The sequence below is a fragment of the Gadus macrocephalus genome, chromosome 18, assembly GCF_031168955.1.
Source record: "Gadus macrocephalus chromosome 18, ASM3116895v1".
Classification (NCBI taxonomy): domain Eukaryota; kingdom Metazoa; phylum Chordata; class Actinopteri; order Gadiformes; family Gadidae; genus Gadus; species Gadus macrocephalus.
The window spans coordinates 7,663,081-7,675,337 of record NC_082399.1 but is presented as its reverse complement, the minus strand read 5'-3'; the positions used below and the strand labels follow the sequence as shown (position 1 = coordinate 7,675,337).

Sequence of the window (12,257 nt, the reverse complement as noted above, 5' to 3'; positions counted from 1 at the left end):
CGCATGCAAATTACAAAACCATGGATTAGATGGACAGATATAACGGGATTCGTGGAGCAGATAGTACCACTATCCTCTTCTTACCTCAGCATAGCAATGCAGGCACGTGTCCATGGGTATGCTTATGGGATATTCATACATTTGCCTTGTAAAGCAAGCTGTCAGAACCTGAGTTCTGCATCATTTCTAACTTTCGTGTTATTCTCATGCACAGAGTTGAAATATGAGTTGAGCTATATCATCAGTTATATTAGTAAGTGAGTAATGTATGGCCACACACACACACACACACACACACACACACACACACACACACACACACACACACACACACACACACACACACACACACACACACACACACACACACACAATAGCATTTATAGCAAATTAATCTTATATAACATCTTAATAACTGGTTTAAGGCCACCTTGCTTTTATTTGGCCTGACAAAGCTCTCTTCAAACATTGTTTTAAAAAGGTGCTCTACAAATATTGTTTTCAATTATTATGAATAAAGCTATTTCACATATCTAGATTTTTCTACATCTCTTGGGTCTGTTAAACCATTCTGGGGCTAGTCGTGTAATGTTTTCTTCTATGGTCCAACCCAGCCAGTTTCGTGTGTGAATCCCATAGTCAGCAGATGTAACGTCATCTTCCTTTGGGATCTGATGGATTAATATATAGAGCAGAAGAAAAGCTTACAGTGCAGCACTCAGACGTGGAAGAGGACATTGTGCTGTGTTAATTTGTTCTTACCAGGTTCATCGGCTACAAGCATTTCCATGTTTAGAAATAATGAAAAAAATATTTATCCTAAAGCAATTTATTCAAAAGAAAATGAATTCATGCCATTATTATATCTCGTTAATCCGTTTGTAGGATCCTAGCCTACATTTAGTCGTAGTCTATGAATAATGAACTCAACGACTTAAGAACAACCAATGCATAATAACATGTAAAAGTGTTCTTACATAAATATAATATTGATTTACTAACCTAAAGTTTTAGTAGATAAACCAGGTGCGATACGCTCAACGATACGCCCCCTTTTACCTTACATGGCCATTGCACGGAGATCGGATTGGTCGAAAGCTACAGCTGCTGGAATACTATTGGTTGGGAGCTACAGCTGCTAAAATAGTGAGCCATGGCGGAGTTTGTAGGCACACATAAAAGACTACCAAAGAGTTGGTACAGTTTGCAACATGTAGGAAAAACTTAATTCAAAAGGAAGGTCGTTTTCTTTGGGGGAAATGTAAAGAGGACCGCTTCAACGCTGAGCGTCTACGCCAGGAGGACTAACAGTAGGACTAAACACGCTCACGGAAAATGTATTGCCATTTCTTAGTTCAGCCAGCGTTTGGCAACAAATATGGCTACTTGTGTCTGCTGCGCTTCGCGTTGAAAACCATCCCAGAAAGGCTTTACAGCGCGTTCTCACGGACTTCCAGCACTCCCGAGTGAACTTTATGCTCGGGAAGAATTTGATCACGCATTTGTTTCTCAGCGACCAGCTCCTGACGCGAGAGAAGCGGGCTGAAATGGAGTCCAAACACAAGGAGTTGTTGGAGAAATGTTACCAGAACTTAATGGAGTCAATAACCGATGCAGACGCCGTGGTGGGTGTTTTGGCACATTCTGGCACTCTCAGCCAATCGGAACGCTACGAATTGGAGCACAACTGTACCTCAAACTCGGAGAAGGTAGACCTTCTCTTGAAGATGCTGATAAGTAAAGAGAGAGACCATTTCCGAGATCTGTGCACGGCTCTGGAGAAGACCCACCCTCACCTGAGTTCTGTTCTGTTTAATGGCACTGGACCTGTCGATCACAGTTCTGGTGAGAAGTCCTTTTGTATTTAATTGCATGACATAATCGTATGCATGACATCTTGTATAGCAATTTAATCGGCAAGTCATTGCTGCGAAACCAGTTCTATCTTTTGACTTGATTCAGTTTCATTTTTCATCCCACATGCTTTCATTCTCCTCTGATCTTGCCCCATCTTTCCCAACATTGGCAAATGTGACACTTTGATAAAGAGCTGCGCCTCCCTTTAGGCAAGGTGTGTGTGTGTGTGTGTGTGTGTGTGTGTGTGTGAGATCATGTGACTTAATGCCAATTTGAACTCACTCCTGTGTTTTCTCCTTTTCGCTAGAAGCACAGGCGTGTTTTTTGTGTTAAACATATTTAGGCTAATGGATTAAACAGGGAACTCAAAGTGGTGTACGTTTGCTTTGAGCTGAACGATGGGGGTGCTACCAATAACCACAGTTGTAAACAATTTCTAGCACAGTATTACTGTATTGTTTACTAAAAGTATGACTAGTCTTTTCAAATGGTTCAGGGAAAAACAAAAGATAGAAAAAAGTTTCGGTGTACACTGTGTGAAAAGTCTGTTTGAGTGTCTGTTTTCACCATCATTCTTCTTCTCAAGCCGGAGTTAGCCAGCGGGGTTAGAGTACATTGTGGCATAACTTTTTGATACAGTTTTTACAAAAGGTTCAAGATAACCAGAGAAGACTGAGGAAATACATAACAAAGGTGTGTGTGTGTGTGTGTGTGTGTGTGTGTGTGTGTGTGTGTGTGTGTGTGTGTGTGTGTGTGTGTGTGTGTGTGTGTGTGTGTGTGTGTGTGTGTGTGTGTGTGTGTGTGTGTCAGCCTCCAGGGGGGGAGAATTCTATTTTAGGTTGTTTACTCCACCCCACATTGGCTGTAATTTGGGGGTACTGTTTCTTCTCTGTTCATGAAAGTGGCTCGTCCCATTCCCATACAGTACTTTTGGATGGGTTCGATAACCCTGCCTCTCGTTGTCTTCCCTGCCACGACTCAGAGGTCTGAGTTGCTCCTTCTTTATCCGTACTACTCCAATGACACATCCTCAATTCAAATTTTTACGACACTCAATCACAATGTCAATAATTGTGCCACACACAATATAGCATGTGTCAGGCTGAGTACATTTGTCTAAATACTCCTGCTGTACAATTTGTATACCTCCCACTTGTGTTAGCAATGTTGGCAATACAGTTGTAATAACTGTATTGTTCACATTAGGTGGTGGATTACCTTTTGCTTCACATGGCATATCCATACACACATAGCACTTTACACATGGACACCAAGAGAGACCCAACATTATGAAGCAGCAGTATGGTGCACTGGTCACTGGTGTAGTGCTAAACTACACTTCCACGCACTACATTTGCATTTCAAAAGCCAGATTTACATGGCTAGTTTGTGGTGGCATCGGCCTCGCCTCCATGCCATGCAGTCACGTCACCATCATCCATGAGCTGACAGTTTCCAGCAGTTCTGCCCTGCCTCTTCTTGGGTCAGTAGTCAATATCTGGCCTTTTTTGTAACATTATCATAAACCATAAAAACGACAGCATGAACGTTAGTCAATGTTTAACTTTTGAACCTAGTTACTTTCAACCTCACTTCTGACGGGTTATTAATTGGCAGCATTGTTTTCCCTCTTCCCGTTGAAACGGAAAGCAATGTGAATATATGTATATCTAGGCATGTTCTTGTATAGGTGTACCTCCTGTATGATCTGAGCATGCTTCATATCTGAGCAGGCTTGTATCGCGTCGACGTGATGTGGTGCAGTCTACTTGGCGCGGTCCACCGTGGCTTGTGAAGCTTCCTCCAGGGCTGAGCTGGTGTTACAACAGGGCATGTACACCGCCGCCGCCAGACCCGACAGACTGGTTCCTCCACTGCTCCCTCTCGGCATTGTAACGAGGGCCTTGTCTTCAAGACAACAGTAGCTTGATTTAGCCAGCGTGCCTCCTCAGCCCTCCGCCTCTGTGTGTCATAACCAGCTACTCCCCAGGTGACACCTAGCCTGGTCCTACCAGACTCTCGTACTTCATTTCATTTGTACAGAGAGTCTGGACCTACTCAATTGACAAACGTTCACTCACTTGAAGGCGGGTGTCTGTTGAAGTTTAAAACTATTGGATTTGCCCAGTGCCACTCTGGATCTGCCATAACCAATCGCTAACGTTTGGCCGGGAATCACGTTGCGGGCAGGCTGTAAACAAACCAAACACTGTGCGTGAAGATGTCCGTCAACGAAAGCTGACTTTAACGTCATTGTTTTCAGTCAATCCCTCTGTTCGCTGATTGGACGCAGAAAATGTTGACTGAGATAACCCACTAACATACCGCAGACCCAGCTAGTACTGAAGGGAAATTCAAATTGAGAGGAAGTACTTAGGCGGGCGGAGCCAGGCTAGGTGACACCAACCTGGTTCTGTGGAAAGGGGCTAGAGTTTGACAGTTGGTCAAATTTCAACCTGTATGGACCGGTCGTGTCACACGACGGGAGAAGTTGAGTCTGAGCAACGCAACTCTCTTTCTCAGATGAAGTTTCAGGATGAGACACTTACACGCACGCACGCACGTACACACACACAAACGGTCACAGACACGGGAAGCTGATTCATGTCATGTTGAATAACTCGTGTTTGACAGGGGAGAGCTGGTTGAAGTCATCGGTCTTGGTTTTCGTAAAAAAAATAAAATTATGCCTTTTTCGTATGTATTGACCGTAACCCGAAAGCTCGTAAGTAGTTACTTTTTTGTTTATTTTTGAGCGCTGTCGAAGAATTCAGAGCAATGGCAAACTGAGGAGATACATCAGAAGGGTGTTGGTCATGCCTCACTTGTGGTCAGTTCATGCCTGCTTCATGTGCCGCAGATACATGACTACACCTTTCAGATTACAAAAAACAAACAAAACAAGCTTCATCCTAGATTTTCTTTTCTGAATGAGGGAGAGAGAGTGTTCAAAGAAATCATCGAATGAATCTTTAAACGACCTAACTTTCAGATTAAAAGGGACTCTGGCGCTATAACCTCCACACAGCGGTTGCCGGCAGTCCTCAGTAGAGTTTGCTTTGGCCGGCTTCAAAGGAAGGCCTAATCAGTCACCTCTGTCTGCGCAGTGACTTTTTAATGTTGGCTTTGGAATTTCCTTTTACTAACTGCCCTTTGCAAGTTAGCACTTAATTTTTTTCGGCGTGATTCATCGCTACGACACTACATGCAGTAACGTCTTGTGCGTCCTTCTAATTCAACTCATTAGCAGCCGGCATTGGGTGACCCGGTTGGTTCAACGACAGCCGCAGGCTTGTCTCTTATTTATTATGGAGAGGAGCCGTGAAGGCGGTGTCACTCAGCAGGTGTGACGTCATCCGTTTGAGGCTCCGCTGCGCTGCTGTTTCTGGCTGCACGCGGGACAAGAAAAAAACAGTTTCCCCCAGCCAAGGCCTGTCTTTCCTCTTGAACTGGTCTCTCAGACCGTCTGCAAAACAAGCTTATCATTTCCGAAGGCGAGAGGAGGTGTGTCTGTCACACCGGTTAATCGCCTAGGTTAGAAAAATAGGAAATGCCCTGTTGTCATAGCGTTGCACCAAAACTCAAGTCTACAAGTCTGGAGTCTGCAGCATTGCACAGCCTGCTGACTGGCGCTAAAGCGATCAGCAACCCCTACCCCCCGCCCCCATAGTGACATGGGTGAGCCGAGTGTGTGAGAGGGGAGAGGGAGCGAGGCGGCCCACCACAGCTCAGCCCCAGGTCCCATGACTTCCAGGAAAGTAGGGAGAGCGGGCCACGGCGTGGCGAACCTCTCGGCCCATTGTGACACACGGCGTCTCTCTGCTCAAACAAGACCCATGGGAAACTTAAGCCCGGGCCAGAACAAAGAGGGCTTGATCCATGGGATGCCACGGTTCCTGAGGCACATCACTCTCTCTCCCCCTCTTTTTTTTCTTTTTCTTTTTTTCCTTCTTTCAGCCCCGCAACGATGGGAAAGCAATGGAGGGGCAAGCCATTTTAGCTGGGTTCCCTCCAGTTTTAATCAAACACACAGTCTCCCCCTTTTTTTTTTTTTTTTTTTTGTAGCTTGCTGGAACGCTGCCAGCATGGGATTGATTTAGGAGTGTTGAGATGCTGGTAAATGGGATCGTTTGTCATGGTGCTGTTTATTTTTTTTTGTAGGTGGCGCGTCAGGACTTATATCAAGGGTGGGAGTTTGTGATTTAACCGGGCGGATCAGCTGGTGTGTGTGTGTGTGTGTGTGTGTGTGTGTGTGTGTGTGTGTGTGTGTGTGTGTGTGTGTGTGTGTGTGTGTGTGTGTGTGTGTGTGTGTGTGTGTGTGTGTGTGTCTGTGTGTGTGTGTGTGTGTGTGTGTGTGTGTGTGTGTGTGCTCAGCAGCGCTGAACGCTGGATGGAAACCGGCGTCTTGTTTAGACTCTTCATCCCGTATTCGTCGTACCCTGGGTCCACACACCATAAAGGAGTTCAAGCATTGACACCCTTCCTTTTTCATTTGATCTCCTGAAATTCATGGCTACAATTGATGGACCGGAACAAGTAAAAAGCACCCCAGAAACAGTTGTTTTCCTCTCCAGATTGCATTGCGATGCATGCTCTCCTCATCACTCATATTTTTGGGTTATTTTTCTTCCCCTGTTTTGGTTTCATCCTTGCTGTAATTCCTGAACAGTTAATCGTGTATTAGGCGACAAAAGAAAGAGGGGCTTCCAGAAGGGGGGTGGTGGGTGGTGGTGGTGGTGTAGAAGCAGGGGGAGGGGGGGGTCAGTGGTGGTGGGAGTGTGTGGCGTTGTCAGCGGAGATGAAAAGAAGCACCTCTTGGACTGGCCTGACTCTTCTGGGGGCCCCAGACCGGCTACGTTTACGCCGCCCTGCCTGCTGATAATTAGCCACACACTGCAGCCAGGGCCCACGGGGCTGTCATCCCTGGGTCGCAGAGGGGGAGGGAGGGGATGGAGGGGATGGAGGGGAAAGTCCCACCTTTTATTATTCCCCTGGACCGGCCCTCTTTGACTGCCGGGCTAAATCCTCCCCTTGCGTAACCCTAGCCACTCGCTGCTGCCTTGATGTGCCACTACAATGCCAGAGGTACTCGCTGGTCTGTAATTCAGGAGTCACTTGTTTTGCCGACTTGGTGACTGACTTTGATGTTTTTGTGTTCTCCCCTCTCACCCCCCCCCCCCAAAAATCCCCCTTCTCCAGGCTCCACCTACAGTGTCTTGTCCACAATGCCGTCGGACTCGGAGAGCAGTAGCTCCCTCAGCAGCCTGGGTGAGTGTCCCTGTCACGGAAACCACCGGTCGCCGTTTATAAGTTAATAAAGTACGATATTAAAGCAAGCATTTCCCAGTTACCACATTCCCATTCGCTCTCACGAGAAGTTATGCTGACGATGCTTTTGCAATGATTAAACTGATTCCTCACGGCATGATGATGACATTTGCGGTGAAATACACTCCCTTTTTGTTTGTTTAGCAAAAATGTTCAGGGTAAGGGTTTGGTTTGCGCACGTCGCAACCGTGGGGCAATTCTGCATGTTTTTGCAGAAAACATGACGACGGCTTTAAAGAAAAACAAGACACGGTTGCACTACACATATGGCTTCTAACCAAGGCTAATTTGCGACCACTCTGCACGTACTGACACGTAACTCAGACAAAGCCAAGCCCGGGACAGTCTTGTCTTTTACATGCGACGAGATCCTAAGACGACGAGACGCCTCCATGCGATTGAAGCCTTGAGTGAGTAGCGAGGAGGCTGTACCCCTCCCCAACACCCTCCAACCCCCCCCCCCCCCCCACACACACACACCCTCCTTGCCCCAGTGACGTGCTGACACCTGCAGGTACGCCCACCCCAGCCTCCTCGCCGCCGCCCAGCCACACGGAGATCCACGGCGTCCTCACGCGGGAGAACATGGAGACGGTGCTGTTCCAGCTGAAGCAGGTGACCCGGGAGCGGGATGACCTGCGCAAGAGGCTGGCCCTCTCCTCGCCCGGGACCACCTTTGACGACTGCAGGTACCGTACCGGAACTCACCTGTTTTTGTTGTTTTGACTCTTTTGCTTGTTTTTCTTGGAAGAGGATCTGCCTTGAAAGAAAGAAAAGTTTTGTGGGAACGCACCGTGACCCCAATTCTACCCTGAAATAGGTCGAGGCACTCCTGCCCACTGAAGTTTTTAAGAGCAGCTAAAAGAGAGAAAGCCTAAGTGGTTGGAGGAAGTGTTCCCCGAGTGTGTTCCACTCTAAAACAAGGGAGGGGGGGTGGAGGTTAAACAGGTCATTTTAATGGCTCCCCTCTTCTCCTTTCCCCTACTCCCAGCTGAGCGTGCTTTTATCGCCGCTACGCCTCCATCTCTCTCCCCTTGTGGCCTCCTGAAATCTTCAATTGTTTTGTTTGTTCTTAAAAACACATTGCCCTGTTTTTGACCCACTCTTCCCTCCCGTCGTCCTCGGGTCCAGACCCCACTCCAGGTCGGGCCAGGACTACGAACGCCTCAAGATGCAGTGCATGAAGGCCATGGCGGACCTGCAGTCCCTTCAGAACCAGCACAGCTCCACCCTCAAGAGATGTGAGGAGGCCGTGAAGAAGGCAGATTTCTACCAGTGAGTAGAAGGAGAAGATTCTTTATTTGCCTTTGCACATTAAGTAAAAGTGCTAAACACGAAAGTGATCTCTGCATTCAACCCATCACTAGGAGCAGTGGGCAGCGCCCATATTATTATTTAAGGGGGATAAAAAGCTACCACAGATGCCAATGCAATAGCTTCCTGAATTCTTTATTGGCTAGGCCCTGTTGTTGTTTTCGTGCCTCTGTTGTTGTTGCATCTCACTTGTGTTCACGTTCAACGGTAGCCCGCGGGAGTTTAACCTGGATCTGGTTCTCCCCTGTAGAGATCAGATTTCCCAATACTGCCGTGGAAGGAGAAGCCTTTGTGCAGGTCCATCGGTTCATTTTAGTCACGGGTCGTCAAAACAAAACTGTGCCACAATAATTGTCTGTTTCATCACCAACCAAAAACCGATAAAGCAGCCCTTGGCACTGGCCTAAGTACAGTCCCAGCTGTCCCTTGAACCAACACACACGGCACAGATGAGCAAATTTGTCTCGGCCTCTTCTGTTAATTTCCACTGCGTCACATGGTTACTCGTCCTGATGTTTGATACATAGAGCAAGTTATTCTTTGCAGCTTCTAGAAGAAACCCAAGACACGATTCTCATTGGCCGTCAGCCCTTTCATTCAAAGATATGTAGCCCTAGCTCCGACGTGACGTGGGTAAATCCGGTTTATTCAGCATTCTGAGGTTTATTCATTGCGCCGGTATACAGAATTTTTTTTGCAAACCGTTTCTCGTAAATCAAGTTTTTTTTTAGCATGCGCCTGTTCTTCTCAAAGTAGAGTCATTCGTTGTTGCTTGTCAATCAAGTCCTCTTTCTCATCAGCAGGCGGGCCGTGACAGTAATCAACGCCAGGTCGCAGCTTTTCCCTAGTACACGGAAAGGCTGGATCTGCGAGATTAAAACCAACGGACAGAAACGCACTTGCCCCCCTTGTAAGTCTGCCCCTGTCCAATCCTGAAGGTGTGGGAGGGGGCAGCATCCGGCGTGATGGCGTGCTCCCTAATCATCATTAGCTCGCCGACAGCGGGCACGCCATGCCACACTCCGCGAGAGGCGTCTGTGCAACTAATGCCGCCGACCTTCGCCGACCCACTATCAATGCTACTATCACTCAAGAGCAGGCGTTAGCGCGGTTTAGCCGTGGCCTCTGCCCTCTGCTCCCTGCAGAGGAGCCCACCAAACAGCTGGCGGCCACACAGACACACAGACGCGAGAGGATTATCACAATGGTTTAAGCCTCTCGCCCCTCCACAGCCCTGCTGTTGGTGCCTTCCCATTCACTTCAAAGCACCGTTCTCTGGGAGCTGGGAGTTACTCGAATCATGTGCATTGCCCGCCGGCTGGAACATATTCCGGATGGTACATTTAAACAAACGCACTACTCTTTCGCCCATCCTCTCGAAGTCATGTGACACCATTTGTTCGTTTGTGGGTGATCTGTGACGCCGCCACGAGCTAACTCTGGGTACAACATACAGGATGGAATTTACAATGCCGCCATCGCTGTGGAAACGTACAGACTTTCCATGCTGCTATCCCTTGGTGAACCAAAATCATGTTGCCGCCTATAAAAACATGTAGTCCTGGAAGTATGTCATGCTCAGGACCATGATCTTTATGGACTGATGGAACATTTTATATTTACATATTATAAAACCCACATATTTGCATTTGATTGTTGATCAGATGGTCACAAGTAACTGTACTCAGGACCTATATTGTTTAAAGCGGTCTAAGTTCAGCTGACGGGAACTTGGACAGAGAGGAGATAAATACAGACACAGATACTCTCCCCAGTTTGCCGCATACGCAATGAATGGAAGTGACCGGCCCATGAGCATAAAGTCCCACAAGAGGACTATATCGCGCGCGTACACTGTTTTGGCAAACCCTCTCAGCATGATTAATAGTCCATACTGACAGAATGCGTCGTCCCCATGCAGAATGAAGGCCTTTTTTTATGCTGAATGAATGTTTTTTTTTGTGCCTCAATGATGCGGTGCTCCGTTAAACTAGCCACTTGTTGACAACAGGTACGATTATATAACTACATATTCTGGCACCGTAAGCCTTCTCGCTCAGGGTAGTGCGTACAACATGCATTGCTGTTTTCTGTTCAGCTCTGCCAGTGTTGGATCTTTGCCTGTACCCCCCCCCACCCCTCTCCTACCCCTGCTTCAGTCGGGCGTCAGCCCCCTCTGGCTAACTCTTTCCCCCCTCCCCGCAGCACACTGCACGGCCGGCTGGCGAGCGAGCAGGCCCAGCTGAAGGAGGAGACGGAGGCGCTGCGGCTGGACAACATGCAGCTGCTGCGGGAGCACGGCCACAGCACGCAGGCCTGCGACGAGCTGCGGCGGCTGCGGCAGGGCGACCTGCGGGACGCCGCCGACATGAGGACGCTGCACCAGCAGGTAACGCGGGCCGACGACGGCGTCCATCCACGCCCCACTAAAGTGTGTGTGTGTGTGTGTGTGTGTGTGTGTGTGTGTGTGTGTGTGTGTGTGTGTGTGTGTGTGTGTGTGTGTGTGTGTGTGTGTGTGTGTGTGTGTGTGTGTGTGTGTGTGTGTGTGTGTGTGTGGTTCCTCCAAACACACACACACACACACAGGCTGCACTCTCCCTGGAGATGCTCTCAGCCCGCTGCTGGATGCTGACGTTCGAGACAGAAGGGCATTTATTATTTGCCTGGTCCGCCGTCATTACTTCCGTGAGGGTGGCTCTCTGCCAGACGGATCGGGGTCAGACCGCCTCCCCTCTCCCACGGGTCGGAGCTCCCTTTTTCTTTTTTTTTACATTTTACGTATGCCCTATTCTCGCATCGACCGCCGTCCATCCAACTCCTGCCGTACTCCGGGTCGGACTTTTCGATTTAATGCCTTATTGTGGAACCGCACCTTGTCTACGTATGCATCAGTGCTCCCAGACTACATTGTTCATTAAACACTATCATTAGCTGAACTCTGCCTCTTTAGTTAAGTTAAATCTTAAATCTAAAAGGCCTATAGTGAACTATAGGCCTTAAGCAGGTTAATGATGATGATGATCGTAAATAACTGCATTTATATAGCTCTCATCAAGGCCCTCAAAGGGCTTTTCATAAGGGATTGATGCACCTCATCCACTACCACTGAAGGAATGAAACCATCCAATGAGTGACCAAGGTTGGATTTAGGTGTTAAAAGCCTGGCTGGGAGTCGGGCCAGGGACGGCGTGCTCCCATACGCTGATCCCATACTACGCATTGGTAGTTGTTTTTCTTTTTAATCCTATTCCACGGGAGTTTGCTCAACGTATATCCAAACCCTCAGAGCAGGCCTTCATGGTCACGTCGGCAGCCGGTTCTAAGGATGCATTCATTCGAGGCGGTATGTGGCTCAGTAGCCAGAGCGGGTTGGCTGGTAACCGGAAGTTTGCTAGTTCAATCCCCGGCTCCTCCTAGCTCTGAATGTCGGTGTCCCCGAGCAAGACGCCTCACCCTTTCTGCTCCCGACGCCTTGCATGGTTGACACCGCCGTTGGTGTCTGAATGTGTGCAAGAAAGGCCGAATGTTTGGCAGTATTGTGAAGTGCTTTGAGTGGCCACTGGTTAGAAAAGCGCTTTATAAATGTAGTCCATTTACCATTTTATTGATCAATTTAGGCTTGTATTTGTTTTACTGAACGCGGCACCGCAAGTGAGGGAATGTGGTGTGAAAACGGCCTTGGGTTAAGAGCCTCATCAAACATCAAAGACACTCGTCCGTTTCAATGCGCGAAGTGAGAGGGAGGGCGTCGCCCTGGT

At 48.1% G+C, this 12,257-nt stretch overlaps 1 protein-coding gene across 1 annotated transcript in view; it reads left to right on the top strand.

The window, feature by feature from the left end:
• Positions 1–1,126: 1,126 nt before the first annotated feature.
• Positions 1,127–12,257, top strand: part of LOC132446436 (disks large homolog 5-like) — a 36,773-nt gene continuing 25,642 nt past the window's right edge. Inside the window, 5 exon segments of the mRNA XM_060036747.1 lie at positions 1,127–1,845; positions 7,057–7,125; positions 7,715–7,874; positions 8,317–8,460; positions 10,705–10,888. Coding sequence (XP_059892730.1) covers positions 1,548–1,845; positions 7,057–7,125; positions 7,715–7,874; positions 8,317–8,460; positions 10,705–10,888 — 855 coding nt within the window. The 5' untranslated portion in view covers positions 1,127–1,547.